The sequence below is a fragment of the Drosophila guanche genome, unplaced genomic scaffold, assembly GCF_900245975.1.
Source record: "Drosophila guanche unplaced genomic scaffold, DGUA_6, whole genome shotgun sequence".
Lineage (NCBI taxonomy): Eukaryota > Metazoa > Arthropoda > Insecta > Diptera > Drosophilidae > Drosophila > Drosophila guanche.
In genome coordinates this window covers 1600137-1626715 of record NW_022995756.1, presented here as the reverse complement: position 1 = coordinate 1626715, position 26579 = coordinate 1600137, and the positions used below count along the sequence as shown (strand labels likewise).

Sequence of the window (26579 nt, the reverse complement as noted above, 5' to 3'; positions counted from 1 at the left end):
ACATAACCCTCCACACACGACAAAAAACGGACAAACAATACGATTGTCAAGTGCAAAGAGCAGCGAACGAGGGAAAGAGAACCCAACATCGTCTGCTGATACGTACAAGATGTACATATGTATGTACATACATATGGATGAATCGAATCGAATCGGTTGACTATCACCAGATCTTAAGTAATCGCTCGAAACTTTCCCAAATAGTCTGATATGACGAAACAGAGACATTCATAATTTACTCTTCTGATTTGTTTTGTACTTTGTTTTAAATGATAAATATGTTTATACACATAGATAAAGAAATTATTGGCCTAATCGAAAGGAAATTACCTTTAGAAGAGGGTATTAAAATAAGACCACGAAAAATGAAAGCTATCTATAGACAGACATCTCTTGATTTTCCCAAAGATCTTGCACCCACACAAAAGACTTCTATTTCTGTTCCAAAAGAGATATCACCTTGGGGGAGATCTTTCTCAAATTGAAATTCTAAGACAATTCTCTCCTCCACAACAGATAACCCCGCTACAGAATGGATCGCCAGAGTCTAGCATCCTTTGTCAGTCCGTACAAGTGCCGTCCCTGGATGACTAGCACTGGAGCCGCTGCACCAAGCGGTGGTGGCAAGGGACTCAAGGGCATTGTGGCGGGTGGCATCACGGGCGGCATTGAGATCTGTATCACCTATCCCACCGAGTACGTGAAGACACAGCTGCAGCTGGACGAGAAGGGGGCCAACAAGCGGTACAACGGCATCGCGGATTGCGTGAAGAAAACCGTCCAGCAGAAAGGTTTCTTTGGCCTGTACCGAGGCCTGAGTGTGCTCCTCTACGGCAGCATACCCAAGTCGGCTGCAAGGTAAGAGCAATGGAGCCACAATCCTTGGATGTTAATCTAAGTGAAGATCCTCTTCGCAGATTTGGAGCTTTCGAGTACCTGCGCGGACACGCTGTTGATGCCAATGGACAACTTTCCACAGCCGGAAAGCTACTCTGCGGCCTGGGAGCGGGCGTGTGCGAGGCCGTTCTGGCCGTGACGCCCATGGAGACCATCAAGGTGAAGTTCATCAACGACCAGCGCAGCGCCAATCCAAAGTTCAAGGGCTTCGCCCACGGCGTCGGACAGATCGTCAAGGCGGAGGGCATCAGTGGGGTTTACAAGGGTCTCACGCCCACCATCTTGAAGCAGGGCTCAAACCAGGCCATCCGCTTCTTTGTCCTGGAGTCCCTGAAGGATCTGTACAAGGGCGACGATCACAACAAACCGGTGCCCAAGCTTCTGGTCGGTGCCTTTGGCGCTGTGGCCGGAGCCGCCTCCGTTTTCGGCAACACGCCACTGGATGTCGTGAAGACGCGTATGCAGGGTCTCGAGGCATCGAAGTACAAGAACACCGCCGACTGTGCCATGAAGATCCTGAAGAACGAGGGCGTGGGGGCCTTCTACAAGGGAACTGTGCCGCGTCTGGGACGTGTCTGCCTCGATGTGGCCATCACGTTCATGATCTATGACTCGTTTATGGATCTCTTCAACACCGTGTGGAAGTAGAGATACGAGACGAGACAGGCTTTTAGTGTTAGTTCCGATCCCTCTGAGTCCCTGACCTAGTCGACTGCTAGTTTGCATGATCTAAATGATATATTCCACTAGAGAGAGCATTTCTATGGTTTCATTACGTTAAATTACGTTCGGGTACGTCCTATTGCGTATTAATTATACATAATATTTGTATAGAATGAGAAAAGCATTTAACATCGAAAAAAGAAACTTTGTGTTCGATCTGTGTTCTGTGTGTTCCTTTTATTGCAACTAATTTGTGGCTTATAGATTGCTTGCACCATACATATATTAGATAGGGGACTGTGGGGGATTTAACATACAACTAAAGACTAAGGCACGGTTCTTCTATCGCACCACATTGAGTGGTATCGAGGCCTGCTTACTGCTCACAATGCGCCCCAGCCTCTCGTCGAGGGGTGCCGCCAGCTCCTGCCAAATGCATTTTCCAATCAGCGATATCTGCTCGATGGGCGGCCGGAAGGCCACCAGGAGATTCAGGCAGATCCCGTCCGTGTTCTCCTCCTCGGAGGCACAGTGCTCCACGCTCAAGAGTCCGTGTGGCTTGTGCTGCGGCAGTTCGGCCCCAAAAATCTCAATCATGAATTTGCGCAGCGTCGAGTGGAGGCTGCGCCTCGGATTCAGCTCCACCGTGGGGAAGTGGTGGGCATTCTTCTCGCTGATCAAAATGTTCAACGAGTTGCTGGCCCGTTTCCGTGCCACCGCCAGCACTCGCAGGTAATTCCGCCTGTGGGGGTATCGCGTGGGCAGGATGCAACCGTGCCACAGCGGTTCGCTGGAAATATCTGCCACTCCCGTCTTCACGCCCTTGTGGTAGGCCCGTCCAATGTCAATGATGTTCAGGATGTCGTTGGCTCGCAGTGGCACCTGCTGCGGATTGAGAACCCATCGCGCCTGTATGGACTCGGCATCCGCATCGGCGGGTGTCTTCAAGCGTCCGCCAGTGATGCGTCCCGTCAGAACAAAACGGAACCAAGAGCCACCAGCCACCTCCACAGCCAGAAGTGTCGTTAGCTCCGCATTCAGTCCGGTTTCCTCAAAAACTTCCCTCGCCGCTGCTTCTGTGATAGACTCGCCCCGTTCCATGCGTCCAGCGGGGAGGTACCACTTACCTGCAGAGTAAAGTGAAATCATTGGTTGTGTGTTGAAGAACGTTGCGGGGAGTTCACTCACCAGCACAACTCTGTTTGGCCTCTTCGATCATGAGCAGCTCGTCGTGCTCGTTGATCAGCACACAGGCCACAACGTAGGTGACCGTCTGTCCGAGTATGGGCATAAAGTCGGATGCCGACGATGGCTGCACACCCTGCGCCTCCGCTGTGGCGTTCTGTTCTTTCAGCGAAAAGTCGCACAACTCTGTGGTGACATCGCCCAAATCTTTGGCTTCCAGCAGTCGACGCACTTTCTCCGCAATCGCAGGCATCCTTCTATCTTGTGTCTGTTTCCGTGTCTATATCGAGAAAGTGTCCAAAACGACTTTGAACGAACGGAATTATGATGAGCGAGCGCACACTCTTTTCCTAAACTCACGTTGTCTGGGCACTGGCACTCAAATAATGACTTAATTCGACAAGCATGCTCCTCCTCCCGCCACTACTACCCCTCTCGATTATGATGATCTCTGTGCATGCGAGTGTGGTATATGCAAATTATGGAATTCTTTTGCGTTTTGCTTTTTTTAGTTTTGCGTTTGGGAGTGGAAGTAGAAGTAGAATACGAAGTGGAATCAACGAGCAAGCGATCACAAGAGTGGCCAAGATGTGACTGTGGCTCTAATGCCGCCACTGCTGTTGCCGCTGCCGCTGCCGCTGCCGCTGCCGCCAATAAAACGGCAAAAGACGGCAATCAAGTTTTTGTTGCTATTTCTATGGTTCTGTGTGCTCCAGCACAGGTGCGGTGTTTGCTTTTTTCGTAGTCTGTCGACTGCTTACTCTGCTATGGCTGTGCGGCTGTGGCCTCTATTTTTCTATTGATATCCGAATGGATGTCAAATAAGCCGCTCGACGGGTTTTGCTCTGGAGAAAGTGCATTGGAATGCCTGTGTCTGTGGCTTGTGTCGCGGTGTCTTGTCTCGCTGCTCTGCTCTGTGTCACTTTGTTCCTGGTCTGGTCAGAATCGAAGCAGCTGTAGCAGTTCCAGCTGCACTTATTGCACACCTAATTGCATTTCAACTCGTCTATTTTCTTTGGTTGTTTATTTAAATTTCGGATTCTTAATAATGTTGTTGCAACAGCTGTTTTAAATGAGAATCAGTGTGACCGCGGATTTATCGATAAAATATGCCTCAAGACCCTGAAAAATATACCTCCGTACTTTCACCATATACCGTAAATTGTAAATAATTTTCATCGTGTTTGCGATTCTATTTAATATTACTAGCTAGTTCAGATTTTCAGCGCTAAAACTATAGATTCATCCAATTCAACAATAAATTTTTTACAAGATTGGCTACTTTTCATGACTTCCTTTACATAGATTGATTGTAGAATAAGCATCCAACTAAAAAGGTCAACCAAAATAAAAAGCGTAACGTTACGCGTGTGGGTGAACTTTACGTTATTTGACAACTTGTGGCTTGTCAGCCGCATAAAGTATCTATATAAGGAGGAACCGTCGGGTGGGGTTCGGGTGTGCTCGGTCACTAAATGTTCAGTGCGTGCTCGTTCATGCGAAAGGTTGTGTGCCGACGAAATATAACGGTAAATTTGGAAAGAAGTTTATTTTCACCTTAATTTCAAGTTTTTTTTTCTCTCCTGATCAGAATTGTACAGGGATTTCCTGGGGACAGCTTTTCTGAAAGACGTTAAACCATTTCATAATTACATCAAACAGGCCTGCAGGGAGCTTTATTTGAAGCCTTTGATATCACTTTCATTTTAATGTCCTGAAGAACTTCCAAAGCAATTCCAACAAATTTTCCACAAACATTATTAGTCAAGCGAGTTGTTCCCGGTGCAGCATAATGGGACTTCCGAGGAGAAGAAGGGACATCAACCACACGTTCAATCTGGTTAGGCAATCGTCGCAAAAGCGGAAATTGGATCGAGGAACGATTTGGACACCAGAAGTACTACAGGCAGCCGTTTTTGGTCATGAGCAGGAGGTAGAGTACCACTTCCCCTCAATTGGCATGTGGAAGGCGGTGGCAAAAGCTTTATGCTGCCGATCCGTAACCTGGATCACAACTTGATGTCCGTTGCCAACGAGCAGGCAATGATGTACGCCTCGCAGAGATATCCCGTCCAGTACGACCTCCAAGAATGTGCAAAAATACCATTGGGATGTTGCCTTCACGTCCATATATACTCGAACGTATGGGAATAATTGGGAGCATGAGATGCCAGTCATGGAGGAGGACAATCCACCTTCCAATGTGTACGCCGTCCACGTTCAGGAGCTGACGAAAATTCAGAAAAGCTTGAGGCTTTCGGACAATACCTAAGAATTTATATTCTGAACGTATTCCGGATTATAGATACTAATCATTCAGAAATCATGTCGCACAGGTTGACAGCCATCAAATTATTCAGCTGGGTGCTGATCATGTTGGTAAGTTTGACGGACACCAGGACAAGCACCTAAGGACTGGCGTTAATTAACGTTAGCATTTAAGTTGTTGATTTAAGATTTCTTCCTAGTTGTTTAGCCTTAATTAGCCCGCCAGATACTTTGAATTCGATATCGAAAATAAATACTTAAAGTACATTGCAACCCTTTACGTCATTTGAACTTTCCAAATAAATTTAAAAAAATACTTCGTTTTGGGTTTCAAATATGAGAACTTAAATATACCAAAAATAATATACGTTCACACTTCCTTATGCCGCAAAGAATTCTATATATCGATATATTCAATTTGATATTTTCGATATTCTGAGACTGCTACGTTGTAAATATTTTTCAATGAATAATTAAATCAAATAATGAATATGACCGGGTGAGACGTGACAGGTGAAGTGATATTATTCAAGCGAGCGGGACTTGAATTTCGGTCGGCTGCATGGACAATACCAGACTCTTGGCCACACAGCTGCGGCTCTGCTGTTTGGCGGCACATTTAAATTGTCTTTCAATTTCAGTAAATGTAAATTTCATTCCTGTTTTGAAAGTCATGTAATGACAGACATGGGATCGTGGGTCATGGCAGGGGTGGTGGGTTGCAAGTGCGATAATGTAAATGTTATATGGTAATTGCAGCGACAACAACCATCATTTAACTCCAACTCAAATTTAGCCGACAAACAGCAAACAGGCGTTGCTCCAATAGATTAATATTAAAACAACCATATACCATAACCCCCATATTCTCCTTATACCATCACCATCTCATATAGCGCTGAGTCGGGGGCATATGTTTGTGGTGTATCTGTATTGCTGTTGATGTTGCTGTTGCTGCTGCTGCTGCTGCTGCTGCTGCTGCTGCAGGAAGCTCTTCTGATTGCCGGCAATAAAATTTGAATGCGGAAATTTCATTGTTTACCCAAATCGATCATCATTAAAAGCGTTGCTGTTGCCATTCCCATTCCCATTCACATTTCCACTGCCAATTGGGCCTGAAATCCACGGCGTATACTTAACGTGGGTGGCGCTCGGTGATGGTGATGGTGATGGGGCTCGGGCTCCGGCTGTGGCTGTGGCTGTTGCCAGAGCTGTGCCCGGGTAGGTAATTCAATTTCTGTGCAAATGCTTGATTTGCCATTTAGCTGCGAGACCTACTCCATGTCCTTGGGCAGCTCCGCTTCCTTCGACTGCTTATTATTCGTGCTTCTCCTGCAGCTCTGCCGCTGTGTGGCACTTCGTGTTGCGCTGCTGCCACAACCGTTGCCACATTTCTGGCATAAGACTTTTGTCATTACATTGTTAATTTGTTTTAGTTGTTTTTTAATTTCCTTGGAGAGTCGCAACCTTCATGTAGAGAAGAGGCGCACACATGCGTGTCAGGGGGAGGGAGGGGGGGGAGCCATCATCTGAGAGAGAGAGAGAGAGAGAGAGAGAGAGAGTATTAGTATGTGTGTGTGTGAGTGTGCGTATGCATCTGTGTGTGAGTGTGGGGGCGTACTAATGTACTCTGAGTGGATCTCTCTGGTAATAACGGCTAAAGTAAAATGCTGATAAAGTGGCAAATGTTTTGGAATCCGCACGAGTGTGCGTATATGTGTGTGTTTTTGTGTGTGTATATGTATGCATGTGTGGATACTGCGATGACAAGCAAAAGCGAACACAAAACGTTCATTTCCCACATGCACCATTATTCGTTAAAACCCGTAAATTTCACCGAAAACGAACAGCAGAGACGCACACAGGCAGAGACAGAGTAGGTGGCAGTGGCAGAGTCAGTGGCAGTGGCATGGGGCAACGGGCAACGGGCAACGGGCAACAGCAATCCAAGAAGCTGCTTAACACGAGAATAATGTTTAAAATGTTTATTATGTGTGCAAGTGACGCGAGAAGGGCCCATACACTCCCTATTGGGCCACTCTCCCTCCACCTCATGCCTAGTATGCCTTCCCCTCTCCTCTCATGTACCTAGAGATGACAGCCTCAAACGCACCAGAAATACACACACACATAGCTGTTGTGCTTACTGCTACAGATATCTCCCCCCGCAGTCGTCTTTGTGTGGTGAAAGTCATATGAAACAGGAGGGTAAGTCCAGCTTGAGGGACATAATCCTTCCACAGAGAAGCATTTTTTGGTGCCTCCTGCATAATCTTGGTAATTGCTTAGGCTATTGTACGAGTCTTATTCACTTATAAAATATACCTTAATATATATGTTGATTCACCTCTATGCCTCTCTCTCTACCTCTCACTCACCCCGCTGCTGGTGACGCCTGACGATGACGACGACGACGACGACGCCGGATGCGAAACAAGTAGTCCAAATAACCCGCAATAAGCTTTTGTCACGATTAACAAGGCTTACGCAAATGTGTGTCTTCTGTGGTATGTTGCCTCCGCTCCCCCACACTCTCTCTCTTCCGCTCCCTGAACATAATTACATGCAGAGACAGAGCGAGAGAGAGAGCGTATAAGCGTGTGTGAGCATGAGTGTGCGTGTGTGTGTGGATGCGTGCGAGTCTGCCATATTTTAGATTAATGATGGCGTCGACTCGTATTAGGCAAATGAAGAAATCGACATCGACATGCGGTCGCTTCGTCTGAGCTCTGAGGTGAGTCAGTGGCTCAGAGGCTCTCAGTGGCTCAGTGGCCTGTAGGTCTTACCTCCCCCACTGCTTGTGGCCTGTGCGGTTTTCACAGCATTTCCGCAACAAATTTGCCACAACAATAAGTGCATATCATTATGCTGATTTAAGTGTGTGGAACACAGCGAACACCACATACGAATACGAATATAAGTAAAGCTCCCCATCTATAGCGAATTATTGCCCGCACACCTGACCCCCCAGGAGCCCAGACCAGCATATATATCGTATGTCTACGGTACGAAGGAGAGGGATCGTGGACTCCTGAATTGGGGTCGTACTTTCATGGCATGCGGGAGAGGGGTGGGGGGTGTGCATGCAACGGTTGGGTACATAAATCTTTGTTTAAAGACACATGCACAATGTAACTTAAATTGGCAATAACGTGCTTTCCTTTTTACATACACACAGACATTTATCATACATACACATGTACCTATGTGTGTGTATGCAGATTGTATGAAGATGTGTGTGTACATAACGGTAACGGAACCTTGTTTGCAAGGAAGTAACAACCTGTTTTCACCCCGTAACGCCATACATCGCCATCGCCATCGCCATCGCCATCGCCACAGCCATCGTCGTTTCTCGCCGCCTTTATGTCGCAGGGAGGTCTCCATTACTTCTGCTGCTCCTGCCTGGGAGGGGGCACTGGGACGGGCCCTCCCATCTGTTTTTCTTGCTGTTATGCTTTAATTATGCCCTTGTCAAAAGGTGGAACACAGGACCCAGGACCATCCAAGGAATGCCATTTCAGGCTACGGCTCCTGCTCCTTTTGTTCGTTTTTTTGGATACAAATTTATATAGAAATGAAATCTGGTTATTGGGAGCGGTGGAGGAGGGATCCATAAAATACGCCTGGAATACACACCACTGATTGCAATTGCATGCAGGGCCCAGGAAAGTGCAGAATCATCAATGCCACGACACTGGATAAAAGAAGGAGGAGGCTTGGCTCCACTTCCAGTGAAAAGAGTTTCCCCATTGCAGCGGAGAGCTTTTCATATTTGCTTACAAACTAAGGAAAACTCACAAAAGTTATACTCCACTCGGCCACTTGAGCGGCCATTAAATTCACTTTTTGGCCGAAAAAAACCAAAACCAAAAAACCAAACTGCCACGAAAGGAGTGGCAGTGGCAGAGGCAGAGCCTGGGGTTTGCCCCCTCTTTGTTTGCTTGTTGTGTTGTGCCACAGGATCCACTTGCAACACGGTTTCAGTGAGCGGTATGTGTGGCAGCACTCTCGCTCTCTTCTGCCAGTGGAAGCCCCAACTAAGCTGCTAGTAAGCTGACAATCAATGGAGAACGGTACTCAATGGAGAGTAGTGCAGTGGTCCAGCCCGCTTCTTGGTGCAAAGAAAGTGCAGCTTACTCAACACAGGCTTAGCCATGACACTCCCCAACACTAATTGATGGGCGTTGGGATTTGGAATGGGCACACCACACACACGCCTTCCAGGGTTCGTTTGAGAGGTTCGATTGAGACGTAAATTCAGGTAAAGTGGAGTAAAGTGATAACAAAAACTGATTAATGAATTAATCAGCTTAACAGATCTGGGCCTTGCAGGGCATTGCGATGGAGTGATAGAATAAAAAACGATCGAGATCCAGATGGGTTCCTAGAGGCTGCTTAACCCAACAGTTGTTCTGGCATCTACAACATACTCTCCATGCCAAACAGTTTGTTTTTCTTGACGAAACAAGACGAGGAAAAGAGAAAAGAAATGAAATGCCGAAGCCAAAGCTTCGTTTAAGCTCGTTGTAAGGGATTTTCATCACTTTATGCGACTTATGGTAGATGGAAGGAGAAAAAATAAAATGCTGGCAAATGTGAAAAAATGGTCTCAAAGTTAATGAATCAACCCACTAGTCGTTGGATTATGATGGACGTACAAGCTCGCAAATACTCGAATATTTAATGGTACGATATGAAAGATACGAATCGCATCTTATCTGATGCGGGAAAGCGAGGGAGCGCGTTATCTCATTAAATGCCAGATAGGAGACACAGAGACGTCATTGAATCATTTCACAAATGGCTGAAGTACATGGAGGATAGGATGTCGCATGTCGATGAACATCATGCGGGAGGTGTGGGCGGTGTGTCCTCTATGAGGATAGAGAGAGAGAGAGGCGGCATAGAGCTATAGGTCTAGTCGCTGCCACTTGAGGCAGATCCACAGTGTGTGCCGCAACTCGCGGCTTGCGGAACGCGGCATGCGGCAAGGGGCGCAATTGCTGACAAATGAGATAATTTACACGCTGAAATGAAGCCCATAAAGGGGGCTCATTTAAAATTCAGCGGCGTCTGGGGCATAATTTTTTTGCTTTCGCTGTTTGCCTGCTGCCTGGCTTTTGCTTTGGCTTTTCCTTTTCCTTTTGGCTTTGCTTCCCATTTTGGCTCCACTCTTCCCCCTCCTTTCTGCTTTCCTTCATTCCTTTTTTCCTGCCTTGTGTTTTTGTGTTTAATGGTTCCTTGCCATGACATACGTGGCTGAATATTAAAAGTGGAGCTGAGGCCTGGCGGCTGGAGCTCTCGCCCAGGCCGCAGCTCCGGCAAATAGCTTGAGGCAGAAGAGAGACTGACAGTCAGACAGAGAGAAAGGGACACAGACCGGAGAAGAGAGAAAAATCTCTTATTAGCATACGGCATATAAAAATGTTTATTAAAAGGGAAAGATGGAAGGGCTCAAGGGATAGAGAGAGAGAGAGAGAGAGAGAGAGAGAGAGAGTCCTGCGTGGAGTGTAAGTATCGCAATTTAGTTTTTCCTGTTTCCTGTTTGTTTCCGGCCCTCTCCCACAGACCAGAGACCCACAGACAGCGGCTTATTGTAAATCGAATTGAAGTTTTGCCTTGATTAAGCCCCAGAAATAGCCATAGCCTGGAGGGAGTGTACATCCCGACACTCCTCCTAAAGAGACGCAGGAGGAGGAATAGGAGCCTTGAGGCTGAAAGTTTTTTGTCATTTGTGTCGTTTGTTTCTCTTTGGTTTTCTCTATGTCTATTTTTTATGATGTTCCAACTTAATTTTATACAAATGACCTTAGGTCATATCACCATTTATATCCGTCAATCCCTTTTCTGGGTATAACTTTTATATTTGAATGTTTTTCTTTTTTTCCCCCAAAGCTGGTAGGGATCTGTTGGAGCCTCCCTTCTGTTGAGATTTTTCTGTTGCTTTTAAGGGCATTTTTATGTTCGCTTGAAGCGGCAGCAGCGGCAGCTAACAGACGAGAAGGAGTCCTGAAAGCTGTCCCTAAAAGCCTTTAGAGAAATATCTTCAAGAGCAGAAGAGACAGCCCGAAAGAACGACAGCCATGTGCATATTTTGTATATATACATACATATAGTATATACAGTCACAGACATATGTATATAGTCTACATGCATGTACATTGTATGTGTCGAGGAGAGGGTCTGTCTATCTGTCGGTATTTTCTAGAATTCTTATGTAAATACACAACGACCGACCGACCGTCCGACTGACGTTGTTTTTGTTTGCATAGAAAGCCACAAAAAGGAAAAGGAGTTACAGGGACAGGGACAGGGACAGGGATCGGATGCTTGTTGTTGCTGCCACCAGGATGCCAATATAAAAAGCCAAGCGCCCGAGCCACTTGGTGCAAATGAAAGGAAAATGTCGACTGGAGATGGACATCAGCAGGCAGGACATCAAGGAGCAGTCAGCCTGCCATGCAGTAGTCCAGCAGACCATCACACCAGCAGGCCAGCAGCCATTCAGTGGACATGCGGTGGTAAGGGGTAACGGGTAACGGGGGGTATACAGGAAGCAAGCAAAACTTTTCCCAGAGTCCGAGAGTCCGAAACGCAAGTATTTCCTGGTTATTCTTTGGGTCCCGCTGTCCCAACAATCGAGTTAGAGATTTTGATGCATATCAGATGCTTATGCTCGTCCAAGTGCCCCTCTGTCAGTCTGTCCCCTGCCCCGCTCACCCTGCGCCACTGTTCAACCGTCTATGTAAATGCCCCCCAGGGGGTAAGGAGGAACCTAAGCAGGGGGATTATCTAGTTCGGGTGCACTACGGGTGCCTCAACGATGGAGGAGGAGACTCTCACTGTACCCTGTGTGTGTGTTGTATTTGCATACACAGTGCGTGTCAAAAGTATGGGAAGAACAACATGTGGAACAACATCCCCTGCAGCAGACAGATTTTCCATTTCGTTTTCCAAACGTTGAAAGAACATTCATGGAATCTGAAGTACGAGCAGTCGAGCTGTCGAATGTTTTCTGGGAAAATTACATATCAAAATTTGGAATGTAGATAACATACAGCAGTAGAGTGATGAAAAATCGAATCAATTTTCATTTCTCAATCGCCTGGACGATGCAATATGCAGTGACTGCACCAGGCCCCAGCGACACCAAGCAGAATCGCAGCCCTACTCGCGCCACACCGACCGAGGGGCGCTGCCGAATGACGCGCGACGAGTGTATGTATGCAGGATTTATAGATGTTAGTCTAATATTCGAGGAAAATGAGAGCTAAACACAACTAAAAGAGCTAAAATGAAACTAACAAGTGGAAAGGTATGCTAGTATTAGAGATTTCAAAAGAGGAAGGGACTAAGTGGTAGAAGAAGAAACAAAGACATAAAGTGGGAATCTTAGATTCGTAATCATTTTCTCTACTATTATCTCATAGAAGAACTCCACTCCACTTACAATTTTGATCACTTTGAAGGAATTCACATATCAAATCATCGATCTTTCAATCGATAACAAATGGCCATAGGGTAGATAGAGTGCATATCATCAGCACCGTGCATGTCTGTCAGCTCCTGGGGTGGTGCGTGTGTGTTGCAGTGGCATACACTTTTCGAATCATCGAGGGGCTACAACTTTCCCTTCGCCTGCTGCTAATTGGCCCTAGAGCCATGAAACGGACTGTCTGTTGGCCATGCCCATGATATTATTTGCACAAAACGGATGGAAGAAAAGTAATTAATTATTGTGTGCGTCTGTTGTATAAATAAATATTGTTCTACTGCCTTTCCCTCTCCCTCTCCCTCTCCCTATCGCACTCTATGCTGTATGCAATTTTCTTTGTTTTTCCTTCATGGCCTTTTGCTTTGTGTGTCAGTGTGTGGGTGTCTGAGTGGATGTGGATGTGGATGTAGATGTGAATGTGGATGTGAATGTATATCTGCTGTCTGTGCTCTGGCCATAAATCAATAGATACACACAGATGAAGAGCGGAAGAGCCAATGCACAAAGTTTAACAGTCCATGTGACACATAAATATGTGTATGTGTATTAGTGTGTGTGTGTGTTTGTGTTTGTGTGTTTCTGTATGTGGGAGAAAGTAGAAAGGGGTATCCCCCAGGGGGGGCGAGGGAAAAATGAATTGTTATGGCCATCACATCAGTGGAGAGCGAGTGTGGACAGGGGAGAGTGTGATCTCTCTGTCTCTCAGTTTTACCGTACTTCCTTCCCAACAGAATTATTATTATATTATTCGCCGAGACCTGAAGACCTGAATGAATATTTATTATATAATCCGCATCCAAAATGGAGCATACTGGATTCTGGATTCCAATTCGAATTTCGTATTTCGTATTTCGCATTAATTCAATTAATCTGCATCACCCCGCAGACCTCCTCGATCCACTTTTCGGACAGCATCGATGCAACCAAAACGATGCGATGGCGGTACTGTGCCTGTACCGTCATCATGGCTTAAAATCAGCCACAGTCGAGGAGTCGAGACTTCCACCTGGTAGACAGACAGAAAAACTGAACTAAACTGAACTGAATAGAAAACCAGAACCAGAAAGTCAGAGAGGGAATGGAATCCTGAGAGCGCAGGAGGGAGGGCCAATCGGAGCGGCATTCTACCGTCCCCAGATGCGTTCAAATGAGGCGGCTCAAAGGGAATCGCATCGTTTATTTATGGAGGGGATATATTCGTTGTGTGTTGCTGCTTTTTGCTTCTGTTGTTGCAACGTAACCTATTCTCTAATCCCTTTACCCATCTCTCTCCTCTGTTTGTTGGGATAGAGATGGATGGCTATGGATGGATGGATGGATGGTGTGGGGGGAGGGTAGTCTTAATCAGGGACCTCGCATCTAAATGCGGCCAAATTGAATAATGAATGCAAAGTGGCCGGCACTCGACGAGTGCCTTTCGAATGTACATTCTACAATCCAATGCCCCATTCCATTGCCCATTCCTGCACTGAATTAGAGTCGTAGTGGATTTTACAGTGGGCGTGGCTAGTACTCCACGCCCTACCCCTACTCGTACTCCCTTTCGTATTGCAGCTCAATGAAATGCATTAAATCAAGGCATCGTTGAGTGGCAGAAGAGCACAGAAGAGCCCATGGACACACAGCAGGTGGCAGGTGTGCGGAGCTGCCCCAAAAAGTAGGCAACGAAATGGAAATTGTATCCATCCAGCAAAGCGTTGCACGGGGAGGGAGGAAGGGAGGGTGTGTGCTCCGCTTACCCGTAAACATCAATTACGCGCCGCCCCCAAAACTATTCACGCGATTAGCAGCGTTTCCTAGTTATTGGATAATAGCTTCTTGCCACAAGGGGGCATGGTGCTCTGCAACTTACGATGAATTGAATTAACGGCCAAGCGCAGTGCTGTGCTGCCTGTGGTATGGGCGAGGGATGTCCGACTGCGGGCGCTGTAAATTTTCAGCCGGAGGTGCATCTGATAAAAACACGATGCAGAGGCCCACAGGTGAGCCGTGTCGACAGCTAGAGGCAAAGTGGGAGGCGGAGGCGGAGGCGGAGGCGTAGGATGAGGCCTTAGACCGGGAGATAGACGAATCTGAAGCAGGCCTGGGGAGGCCCGAGGAGTTACGCCCCAATGTTGTGGAGCAGAAATAGGAGGAAGCGAAACACGAAATGTAAAACAGAGTAACAGAAACAGAGAAGATTAGATGGAGAGAATGAGTCTCAGATCCGATGGAGAAGGAGGCCCTATTGCTGCGTCTCCAACGACTCCCCGACATTCCCTCCCTCGACATACACACTATGCCCGACTCCACTTTTAGCCGTTTTGGCCTGGGTCTTAAAAGCGAAAAGCCATTTGTATTCATTTGAAATTAATTTAGCATTCATTCAAGGCAAACGACGAGGCGCTGCAGGAGTCGGAAGCAGTTGCAGGAGCAGGAGAGAGAAACCCATTCATGCCCCCCCCCCACCCAATGAGGCAGGCAATAAATGGCTGCCGCTGTAGCTGTAGCTGAATGGATGGATGGATGGAGGCTAAGCAATGGATAAATACGTGTACGTGGCATACATTTTCTGTGGCCCATTCGAGGCGACGACGTCTGCGTCTCCCACTTTCGCTTATCGATAGGCCGTTCATTGTGTGAATCCGGGGCATGCAACAGCAACAGTGGCAGTGGCAGCAGGCAATTCATCGGCAAGTCGCCGAGGCAAGACTCTACTTATTTTAACAAATTAATTGGCAACAATAAATTCGCCTGGCGAAAAGGTGAAGCCAGATAGTAATCGTATCGGAATGGCGGGCGGCACCTCCGCTGCTGGATAGATTGCTCCACTAATTTGATTTCTTGAATGGGTTTTAGGAGGGGGCCAGCCAGGAGAAAGCGTTAAGTCTATAGCCCATAGCCATAGAGCCCCATAGAGGAGGCCATGGGATACCCTGTAAATGTAGCGAGTCCATTGCTTGAAGGATCATTCTATACCACAAGTGTCCTTGCCACAATTCACCGTTAACTAAGAAATTGTGTGGCTCCCCAAAGTGATCTCTGAATCTGAATTCCCTTTTCAATTGCCGTTTGCCAAATGGAATTCCATAATCAAATGTCAATGCATCCACACTGGACAAAAGGATAGCTGCATCTACAGGAGGCAGGAGGAACGATGAAGTTTGAAACGGAGCAGGAGGTGTGCTGGGAGTGGGGGGGGGGGGGATGGTTGCTCTGTTAATCATTCGTAATGTGCCGCTAGGTGCTGTGTCAATTACAGGGCCCATTGTCTGTCAATTCGGTGCACCCAGTACCCTTGGCCATATCCACCCACTCTCTAATTTGCATTACACATTCCCACATAGAGAGAGAGAGAGAGTGAGAGAGATAGAGAGAGAGAGAGAGAGAGAGATGGAGGATGCATAAGTAGCCCTACAGGGCATTCCTTCAGTCAAGAGGCATTGGCGGAACTTGTGTCCTTCTAGTATCGGGGAAGACCATCAGGGCAGACATTTTATTTATGATGCTCCAAGGCAAAGAGGCGTATGCGTTGAAATGCCTCCCCACACACACACACACCCTCCCCCTCCCCCTGGTAAGGGGTTTCGCTTTCGACAGGAACATTTGCGGACCATAACACGCAACATTTGACATGGTCGCGGGAGAGAGAGAGAGAGAGAGAGAGACCAATGCCACAAGCAGCAGAGAGGCAGCCAGGCCATAGGGACAGGTGCTGCAGACCCCTCCCCACCCCCCGGGGTAGACCCCTTTGGATGTAGGGGGAGGCGCCACAAATCTCTCACGACTGCCGACGCATGTACATAAACTGCGAAATTGGCCTATAACTGTCTGTTCAATTGTTTCTGCCATCCCAAAGGCTGGCTACAGGGGTATCCGTGTAATCGTGGGTGGGGGGATGCACACATACATACCTATATATTGCGGTAAAAATCACATTTCCATGATTCTCATGCCCCAAACATGGGTCGTAGTGTAAATCATTCATGTGAGGAGGAGGAGGAGGCCTACCCCACTCCATCCTTGCCCGATATATGTACGTCTGCGGCTGGTGCCCCCAAAATGTAGACTATATTAATATGCCAGAAAAAGAAAGAGAGAGAGAGAGAGAGAGAGAGAGGCGACTACGACTACGAATATTCATTTGTACGTGACTATTCAGCATATTATGTTCGACTCGTCTCGTCTCGTCTCGTGTCGTCTCGCCAGGAGTCGGTTCGTTTTGGTTCGTTTTCGTTTCAGAGCTGCAGGTTGCTCGGCCTGCTCGCAACTCGGGGCTGCTGTTTCGTTCATTCGTGCGGCATGCGGCCGTTGAGGCAGGTTGTGCTAATAACCCAGAAAGCGGCTGCCAAGAGACAGAGAAATGGAGAGAGAGAGCAAACCAAGATCCTGTAACTTATTCTGCGGTTTTTTAGAGGCCCAGAGGCTCAGAGACTGAGCGAGCGAGCGACCGAGGGGATAAACGGGAGTCAAACCCTTGCCTTTAAAAATGCAAAACAACAACAAAAAAACTGCTCATTAGGCATGCTGCCACACGACGTCACACGACGGAGGCAGAAGGCAACAAATGGATGGCAAATTAATATTTGATATGCTCTCTGAAATGAAAGGCTTTCTTTTCTCTCTTTCCCTACTCTCTCTCTCTCTGCCGCCCTCTCTTCGCGCTCTCTCCCTGCGCCTGCGTTCGGCATTCGGAGTGTTTCGGAGTACCGTGTACCGTGTGTCGCAGGTTTTAGCGTGTCCTCCGAAGGTCTCCTCCGAGATGGTCTCAGTTCCAGTACGCGAATCCTACGGCAAGGATGCAACGTGCGCGTGGCATCTCAAACGATTCCTAGACTACTAGAGGCACAAGAGCCACAGAAATAGCACCAGGAGCAGCAGGAGAGGCAGTGGCAAGAGCAGTGGCAGACACTCTTACATTGTGCCACATTTAAAAATGAAGTAAAGAGTGAGACGAACAAAACGAAGCGAAACGTAACGAAACGGAAACGGGCACGGGTACGGGAACGGAGGCGCGACGAATGCAAGGGCCAAGAGCCGTTTAATAACTAAATCCCTTGGAGGCACCGCTGGTCACGTCTCTGGGCAAGCAAGCAGGCGGGCAGGCAGGCAGACGGATACACAAAATGAGACTTCGAGCCCTTCTCCTGCTCCTGCGGCCACCGTCCTCCTCCTCCTTGTTCGCGTGTGTGCGTCAGTGAGACCTCTACATGTACGTGTACGTGTTCGTGTACGTTGAAGTGTGTGTGGCAGTGTGTGTGTCCTACAGGGCTGGCTTTGCCACCTAATGTGGCAACAACATATATACGAGTACACATCACATCCCACATTCCACATCGGTGGGAATATAATAATACGAAAGTCCTCGTCCTCGTCCTCGTCCTTGTCGCTGTCGCCGCCATCGTCGCTGTCGCTGTCGTTGTCGGTTGTGCTATCGGTGCGTGTCCATGTCCATGTCCCTACCACATTATGTGGCTGCCACATAGCTGTGAGTTCCTGTCCCTGTCCCTGTGTGACTGCTAAACGGAAATATTTCCCACGGACAGACTCAAAATAAATCCCAAAAACAAACCAAAAGAAAAGAAAAGAAACGGAAACAAAGGACTCCGATTGTTGCATCGTTTTGATTTGATTGGTTGATTGACGGTTTCGGTTTGACTGATTGAAGGCAACAGTTGTTGAGGCGGCAATGCTTGGGCCGCGCTGCCCGTCCTCGTCGATCCGTGAATTCCTTGCCTTTGGCTAATTATGGCGCATTGCGCAATCAATTCGATTGTTGGCTGAAAACATAAAGAAATAAGCGAAACTCAACAAGAAAGGAGCCCCCAAAGGGAGACACAGGACTGCAGGCAGAACTTCCCAACAGGCAGGACTCGCTGAAGGACCCCCCATGATGATGACGTTGATGTCATTTGGAAGTCATTTCGAGAAAAGAAGCCGTGAGTAGAGACAGAGTAGAGTCAGAGACAGAGAAGAGGAGTTTAATTTAATGCGCCAAACCAAGGATAAGGATAGCAGATAAAACAGGTAGAAAGAGAACACAGAGACAGAGCGAAAGAGAGAGAGAGAGAGAGAGAGAGAGAGAGTGGCAAAGAGGCAGAAAAAGCAAACAATGATGGGAGATTGCCCCTTCCACTGTCCATTGGGTGTCCACTGTAGCGGAGGGTGTCCTGCCCGCAAAGGTCCACTGTCCGTTCGTCCCTTCTTCGTCCTTTCATTTTGACAGACAGGCGGCCTGGAAAAGCTCGAAAAAGAACAACAGCCGGAATAATGTTATTCGCTGCTAGACGGATAAAAAATGGACCCAACACAACACACAACTTTTGTTTAATTTGCAGAAGGAGCCAGAACGTAGGAGCCTCACAGAATGGTAGGAGAAGGGGGCGTGTTGTGGGCGAAGCAGTAGGAGGGGCAAATAGGAAACACCTCACACCCTGGACAGGCGATAATTCCGTTGTAATAGCCGCGAAAAATGCTGCTTATGAGAACCTTTTTCTTCATCAAAGAACACAGAACGAAAGGCACCAGCGAAGAAGGGCAACGAATCCAGAAAACAGTCAAGAAGCCGACGGCAAAGGCCGACGAACGAAAAAGTGACCAAAACAAATGGTGGAGCCACAAAGGAGAGTCCGTGCCACCCGTTGAACGTGGCTTGACCCTTGGCAAGGAGTCGGAGTCACGCAGCTAATTGGAGTGACAACAAATGTATATTTTTGAGTAATGACCCGGGATTATGAAAGACCCTTCCATTCTAGAGGTTGTGGTGAGGGCAGAGACAGAGAGAGCGAATAACAGAGCGCTCTTTTATTGCCCCTTTCTCTGAGCGAATAGGGAATTCGGAGCGGGATAACGGCCACTGACTGATTACTCAGTTTGGAGTCATAAATAATGAGTGCCAGCCGGCAGGGCGGAGGAGACTCCAGGAGACTCCCGCTGGCCACAGACTGACAAATTTCCGCAAGAGCGAAACTGAAGAGAGGTAGGAGAAAGGTAGAACTCAAAGGGAGGGCAAGCCAGAAGTGTCAGGGATATCTCTCTGTCTCCCCTAATATGACCTATCTGTCTATCTGATTTATCCAGAAGATAAAAAATGGAAAAGTATATCGTTGACAAGTTCGTTTAGCTTTGGCTTTGGCACTGCAGTTGATGATGCTACACGAAGGAGCACTGCAGGGGAAACTTTTAATTTCATCCTACACAAAGTTTTTGACTTTTACTCAGTTTTTCCTTTGGCTCTACTCTCCGTGCCCCCTCTCCTCTTTGTGCCACTTCGTAATTGCCTTATCCACATCCATGAAGAGGAAGGAGGTGGGAGTTGGAGCAGAAGTTCTGATTCTTGCAGCGAGATACGCGTTGCACGTTCCTGCAGCTCGTGCTGTTGCAACAATCTGTGTTGTTTCGCCTTTTTGGAAATGCAGTTTGTGCGTCAAATCGGAAATGAAATTACCCAGAATTTATTCTGCGGAAATGCCTTTGCAGTGCTCCATTGAATTTCCCGGACATAACTTTTGGTTCGCTTTTAAATTTCCACCTCTAAAGAGTTCTAATATAATTTATTTGAACGTGAAAATTACTAGTAGAGCGTAATTTCGAGTGACTAATGAAAGCCTACCCACAGTATTCCTATCTCCATTCTTGATTTCCTTCAATAAATGAGGGAACGCCATAAGAGATTTAATTGCAGACCTCGAATTAGGCCATAAACTGAATCCGATTTGGGTCAAATATCCTTTGGAATACGCTCTTGAATCGATATATAATAGATTACTGAAGTTAGAGATTGGTTAAAGCCATAGGAAAATCCATTTGGTGATTAATTTCATTATATTTTGGATGGCAGAACATGACATTTACATGACAGAATTTGTGGTATAATTGATAACACTACTCGACCAAACCGACACAGGATTTAAATTGTATTCGACTATTGTTCAGTTTTTAAAGTAAAAAATTCGTCAAAAATACCTCATTTCAAAGCTTCATATTTTTCAAACGGCATGCTAAAAACACTAAGTGTTTGGGTATAGATTATAGATGCCTTTATCAGCTTTAAAGAATAGCTTAGCTCATTACAACCAGACGTTAGATACTTAAGTTATGTGAAATAAAAGAAGTGCTAGCTCTAAAAAAACGTTAAAACCAAAAATACCAGATTTTAAATATGCTTTAAAAAAAGTTCTGCAATGGAAAACTAAATATTATAATCAAACCTATTTCTTAGCACTTAGCCCTTAGCAAAATCGAGTCGAGCCGTTTAATTAATAATTTTTAAATGATTTATTATTGCTTAGAGCTTGAATAAAAATTTACATTTTTTAAGTAATTTTCCTTAAAATTTCATGAGTTTTTTCTGTATACCTGAAACGCAATTTAAATGCAATTTCTTTGATGGAACCGCATTTACTCTCTCTCTATCCCTCTCTCTTTATGTGTGGGTTCTGTCTCTGCCATCTGGCAGCTGGTATTCATAATTTGCTTTCCTTCTTCACCTTTTTTTGGTAGCCATAAAAAGCGTTGGTAATAATATTCTTCCTGCTTTCTTCTCTTTGGCAGATTATTAAACCTTAAAATCGTAAAACAGAAACGAAGGAGGAATACCATCCGCAGTGGGAATCCATCAACAAGAGAAGAGAAACGTGAAATATGTCGCAGAAGGAGTACCAGAGACCGTTGAAAGGCTCGGGCACGGGCACTGCCATGGGCATATCCTGTGTGCCGCTGTGGCTGTGGCAGCTGGTGCTGCTCCTCCTCTTGGGTGAGATCTACTGCATAGAGCATAATTCGAGTCCTTCTCCATCTGTGCATCCTTTTCACAGACTGCGGAGGCATGGCGGTATTCGGCGAGGTGCCGCCGCACTACTGGGAGACGCCGTACTCACAGCCATATTTTGACAACTCCTCGAGGCGCGAGGTCACCGCCACCGTGGGGCAGGCGGCGCTCCTCCATTGTCGCGTTCGCAATCTGGGCGATCGAGCGGTAAGTGGGGGTCAATCCAGAGGGTCCACTGGTCAAGGGTCAAGGGAGGTGCAGCATTAAATTCGCATAAACGGGACGAAGACGAGGGACGGTGCTATGTGGCAAAACAAACGACCTGCGGCGGTGGTCGTGTGGCAGATTTGTAGATTACTTTTAAAAGATTACGCCATAAAGTTGGTGGTCTCTCCCTGGTCCCTGACACATGCCCCATGCCCATGCCTCCAGTTTCAGTCGCTCTCTCATGGTTTGCGGCTCGTTCTGGTTTGCACATTTGTAACACGGCTTCGGCTTCCGCTCCGAGCGATTTGTTAGCAATGCAACAACAGGGGGCGGTCCCTGCCACACTGCCACACAGCCACACAGCCATAGTGGCACAGTGCCACCCCGTTGTGGCAGGCACCCTTCTTTGTCCTGAAAGCGCTCTGTGGCTGTGCAATTATGCGGTGTAATAAATTTTACGTTGTCCGTGTCTTGCCACCAGTTCGTGCCCCTCGTTTCCTGTCCGCCCCTCGCCCCTCCGTTCGAACCAGGAAGCGACAACGATGTCAGCGCTCGCTCACTGCTGTGGCCTGGCGTGGCGTGGCGACAGACAAGACGCCCCTTCCCGAGCCACCCTCCGTCCGACTTTCAGCAACTCAGTCGTCGGATTGAGTAATTAACGCCCAAGCAGAGTCAGAGGCAGAGGCAGCGGCAGAGTCGAGAAACTCTTACCCCTAATCCACATGCCACAAGAATGAGAAGGAGGATGAGAAGGGGCAGGATAGGACAGGACAAGACCCTGACAACGCATTGTCTCCTGTTATATGCAGCTAATTGGCGAATGTCTCCAAACACCCAGACTCCCCTTCCATCCTTCGCATCCTTCGCATATTACAACGATGATTCCCAATGCACAGGTCACGATTCCCAACTCGGGATTCACTTTCAAAGATGTGGCAACGGAGAAACTTTTTCCTCCTCGTGCCTCGTGCCTCGTGACTCCGCTTCAGCTTGCTTGCTGCTTCATTGCTCGTCCGTGCCTCCTTCGTTCTGTGCTAATTGATAGTCGCTATATGCAGCACGACACCGAAATTTGCCTCTAAATGGGATTTTTCTACATTTTGTGTGGCACGCTTCAAGAGAACGAGTGGCTAAGAAAGTGCAACGGAAAAGTGAGTGAAGCCTAATCACCAATGGAGCTGAGTGTGCCGCACGCCACACGCCACAAGCTTGCTGTTCTGAGAACTAGTTCAAGTCCCATGAACCAGTTGTTGCAAGTAGTTTGATGTCGTTTCTCTCTAACCAAAGGGACGATTAGGGGTCCTTAAACTTAATTGCAGTTGGGGGATATCTTTCTGCAAAATATGTACACTCATAGTTCATAATTGCTGGTCACCCAAGCGAAAGAAAATTTGAAATGTTGTTCAAATTTCAGCCACATTTAGCCGAAAAATACCTTAAATACATTGCAAAACAGATTACAGAAGACTCAAATAGAAATATTGGCTAATTTTTCAGAAAAAACACTTGGATTACTAGAAACAAACAATAGATTAAAAAACAACACAAAATGTTAGTGGAAGAGTGGAAAATTCGATGGACTATGACTGGGAAATTGTCAGTATATCGAGAGTAGTTAATGGTCTTAATAATGGTCTCTTTAACACCATCACTCTTTGGGCATGATTTATGCTTTAATTGTGTCATGTTATGCACAGGCCCCAATATTAAATGATCCTATGAAATAATGACATAATGAAATGGAATCTCCCCATCAATCATAATTAAAGACAGATCTGTTTCGTCATGTTGCACAAACACACACATTCATGCGCTCTCTTGCCACTTGCCTCCACTTACCTCTTGCCCAGCCAGGAACGAGCGAACGTTAATCAATTAAATAACGAACGGAACAGAAGGGAACGGAACGGAACGGAACGACGACGTTCGAGCCGCGTTCGTGCGCTCGCTCTTGCTGTCGCCTTGAACTTATTTGCATTTGGCGTGGAGGTGGTGGAGGTAAAATGCAATTAATTTTAATTGAAAATTAGCGAAACGAATGGTTAATGAATGCATATTAATTTAAAAAATAAATCAAAAGGCTCTTTTATGTGCTCGGTTTTAAGCCCGGTCGGGCGCTAATCCATAATTAATTGAAGCCAAACAAATGGCGGAGAATTAAGTACGTCTCCAGGGGGGAAACTATCAGGGAAAACAGCAGGGAATTCAAGAGTAAACTAAAGTAAACTACTCCCCAAACACCGTACACCAAAATCCGAACAGCAGTGAACAGCGAACAGAACACTAAGTAACCCCCGAAAATGCAGCCATAAATTAGATCCCAGACAAAGCCCCCAAAACAGGCAATTAATGAATTTTCTTCTCCAGCCTCTCTTTCGTTCTTCCCCCGCAAATGGGAAAAGTTTTTGGGGCAGCAGCATTTAAAGTTGCCCAATTTGCAACAAACCGACGGACGGGCGGACGGACGGACGGACGGACGGACGGACGAGCGGACGAACGAACGAGGTGAAAGCAGGGCTCTCTCTCTCTCTCTCCTTGGCTCTGTTTCTCAGGTAGCCTAATTTATGAGGTCTCCCACTCTCCCAATTCCAAGAATAGATCCAATGTGAAGGCTTCCTCCCTCTGGAAGGAAGCGAGAGAATATTTTGTATTCGAATATCTGTGGGGTTACACTTAAACACTGTAGAATAATATGGTTGTGTTCTTAGTGACGTCAAGAGTTTTCCAATTACAATGAAAGGACTCCGGCTGGCTTCCCACGCACACACGAAAGGCAGGAGTGGAAGGTTGATGATTTACAGAAATCAGTGCTCGTATTATTCATAATAATAGAGTGCGTTCTGTTTTAGTTTGTTGGCAGAGAACGGAACCTTAGAGACTTGAAGAGCGGCACGACTGTGAGCGTTTCCCACTACAAAACTCTGATTTTGTTTCATTTTTTGAAGGTCTCTTGGATACGCAAGCGGGACTTGCACATCCTCACTGTGGGAATTCTAACGTACACGAATGACCAGCGCTTCCAGTCGCTGCACTCCGAGGGATCCGATGAGTGGACACTGCGCATTTCATCGCCACAGCCAAGGGACTCGGGCACATACGAGTGCCAGGTGTCCACAGAGCCAAAGATCAGCCAGGGCTTTCGCCTGAATGTCGTGGGTAAGTGCACAGAGAAAAGACAAGGGGCCCAAGTAATTAATTGAGTCGTGCCCTTCGGGGCCATACCTATCACCTACCACTCTTAGTATCGCGGGCCAAGATTCTGGGCAACGCGGAACTGTTCATCAAGAGCGGCAGCGACATCAATCTCACGTGCCTCGCAATGCAGTCGCCAGTGCCCCCGTCGTTCATCTACTGGTACAAGGGCAAGCGGGTGATGAATTACTCGCAACGCGGTGGCATTAACGTCATCACAGAGCGCTCGACGCGCACCAGCAAGCTGCTCATCGCCAAGGCGACACCTGCTGACTCTGGGAACTACACCTGCTCTCCGAGCAGCTCAGGTGAGAGTCCCCAGCCTCCCCCCGTGTTTTCCAGCAACATTTGCAGCATTTTCCCCGCCATCACTTCCCATACAGACTCTGCCTCGGTGATGGTGCACGTCATCAACGGAGAGCATCCGGCAGCCATGCAACATGGCAACAGCAGCGCCAGCTGCCTCCTGCGCCGCCTCCGCCTCCGCCACACATCAGCAGTGCCTTTGCATGTGCCACTGGTCGCCATCGCCACGACAATGTGGTTGTTAGCGGCGGCCGTCAGCTGCAACTGGAGCAACATTGCCGCAGGCCTCCTGAATGTCTGCAGTTGGAGCTGATGCAACAGCGCCAGAGGAAGCAGAAGCAACATCCAGAGCAGAAGCTGCCACTTGACTGCATCTCCTCCTCCTCCTCCTGCTTCAGCTCCTTCTGCTCCTGCTGCTCCTTAAGGAATGCATTTAATGCGGAGAGCCAGAGGACACGCAGCAGAGGAGGCGTTTATTACGAACTAAAGTGTATATACAGTGTGTCCTTTAAACGAAAAGTATTATCTATAAGACATGCATATATGTATAGGGTACACATCCCATCCATCCCTGTTGCAAGATGCAGAAGCAGAAGCAGAAGCACAGAAGCACGGGTGGCAGTATTACGATGGAACTTTTAACCAGGAAAACAGAGGAAAAGAGATAAAAGTCCTCTAACAACAGCACGCACTGTAGAGGTGCCTGCTGCGAGGAAGATACTCTTAATAAAGGAAAGAAGACTCCTCCCACAGCATGTGCCTCCCATAGAAACCCCATCCTAAAACAACTTTCAAGGTTTTTATATTTCTTGCAATTAAAAATGTAAAATGAAAGACGCAGGAATGCGTCCGATTGTGCCTCGACAGAAAAAGAAAAAGAAAAAGAAAAAGGTTGTCCTGCTTTTAGATAAATGTCTGGATTCCAGATCACAAATACCTGCAGTTTAGGCTTCAAATTCAAACTCTTAAAAGTCCTTTCTTCATTCCTTGAGATTTCTTTATGAAAGATTGACTTAACTTTTGAATTCACCCAAATTGTATGCCTCATCCCCACGCAGCACACTCTAAATGAAAAAACAAAAAGGTGGACAAGTTATATAGATGATTATTCGGTGTATTTTACGGATAGGATTTTTATCTGGTTGTCAACCGCAAAAGAAAAAGAAAGAAAACAAAACAAAACGAAAATGTTCTACGTAGAGTCCATCATCTAGTTACTGTGTAAAATATTCATTTACTGATAAATTGTACATTTAGACTCTCGATTTTAAGTGCGGTTTGAAAGGGTTAAAAGGGTTAACGTATTAACGTAAGCTGTAAGCGGAAGGATTGGATGGTTGGATACGATCCCTTGCTAACCGCAGAATATACAAATTATTACAGAAGTTAATACGAAAAACAAAACAAAAAAGGAAGAGGAGAAACAATGAAAGCTAAAAGTATGTTTTTCTGTTTTAATGCAAAATGCAAAAAATAACACAAACAAACAAAACAAAAACAAAAACAAAATGTTTCTCCATAATAAAGAAATGAAATGAGCATATGGTTATGGTTAAAAAAAAAACAAAATGTTCTTTAATTTATTTTAATGGCTGAAACTCTTTTAAATATCAA

General features: G+C 46.7%; 3 protein-coding genes across 4 annotated transcripts in view; 2 read left to right on the top strand and 1 right to left on the bottom strand.

Annotated features, from left to right (window-relative positions):
• Positions 1-1733, top strand: part of LOC117590008 (putative tricarboxylate transport protein, mitochondrial) — a 2948-nt gene extending 1215 nt beyond the window's left edge. The window contains exons 2-3 of the mRNA XM_034282296.1: positions 517-858; positions 918-1733. Of these exons, the coding sequence (XP_034138187.1) occupies positions 533-858; positions 918-1545 (954 nt within the window). The 5' untranslated portion in view covers positions 517-532 and the 3' untranslated portion in view covers positions 1546-1733. The remainder of the gene's footprint in view (positions 1-516; positions 859-917) is intronic.
• Positions 1734-1776: 43 nt separating this feature from the next.
• LOC117590006 (8-oxo-dGDP phosphatase NUDT18) lies at positions 1777-3812 on the bottom strand. Its single transcript, XM_034282292.1, has 3 exons — positions 3106-3812; positions 2749-3025; positions 1777-2687 (listed from the first exon to the last, which is right to left on the bottom strand). Exons 2-3 carry the CDS (start codon positions 2996-2998, stop codon positions 1903-1905), a joined length of 1035 nt encoding a protein of 344 aa, XP_034138183.1. The 5' UTR covers positions 2999-3025; positions 3106-3812; the 3' UTR covers positions 1777-1902.
• A 2160-nt stretch (positions 3813-5972) lies between these two features.
• Positions 5973-26128, top strand: LOC117590007 (limbic system-associated membrane protein). 2 transcript variants are annotated; one of them, XM_034282293.1, is made up of 6 exons: positions 17269-18429; positions 21044-21245; positions 21307-21467; positions 24413-24623; positions 24710-24967; positions 25043-26128. In XM_034282293.1, the coding sequence occupies exons 2-6, from the start codon at positions 21134-21136 to the stop codon at positions 25276-25278; spliced, it is 978 nt and encodes a 325-aa protein (XP_034138184.1). In that variant the 5' UTR covers positions 17269-18429; positions 21044-21133; the 3' UTR covers positions 25279-26128. The 2 variants fall into 2 exon arrangements, with proteins under 2 accessions (XP_034138185.1, XP_034138184.1); XM_034282294.1 differs by lacking the exons at positions 17269-18429; positions 21044-21245 and adding an exon at positions 5973-5988 and having other exon boundaries at positions 21306-21467.
• Positions 26129-26579: the final 451 nt, after the last annotated feature.

Excerpts from the sequence above, each read along its gene's own strand:
- LOC117590006 (XM_034282292.1), bottom strand. The coding sequence starts at position 2,998 with ATGCCTGCGATTGCGGAGAAAGTGCGTCGACTGCTGGAAGCCAAAGAT. Across the intron at positions 2,688-2,748 it reads GGCCAAACAGAGTTGTGCTG|GTAAGTGGTACCTCCCCGCT; the intron begins GTGAGTGAACTC and ends TTTACTCTGCAG.
- LOC117590007 (XM_034282293.1), top strand. The coding sequence starts at position 21,134 with ATGTCGCAGAAGGAGTACCAGAGACCGTTGAAAGGCTCGGGCACGGGC. Across the intron at positions 21,468-24,412 it reads GCAATCTGGGCGATCGAGCG|GTCTCTTGGATACGCAAGCG; the intron begins GTAAGTGGGGGT and ends CATTTTTTGAAG. Across the intron at positions 24,624-24,709 it reads CTTTCGCCTGAATGTCGTGG|TATCGCGGGCCAAGATTCTG; the intron begins GTAAGTGCACAG and ends TACCACTCTTAG.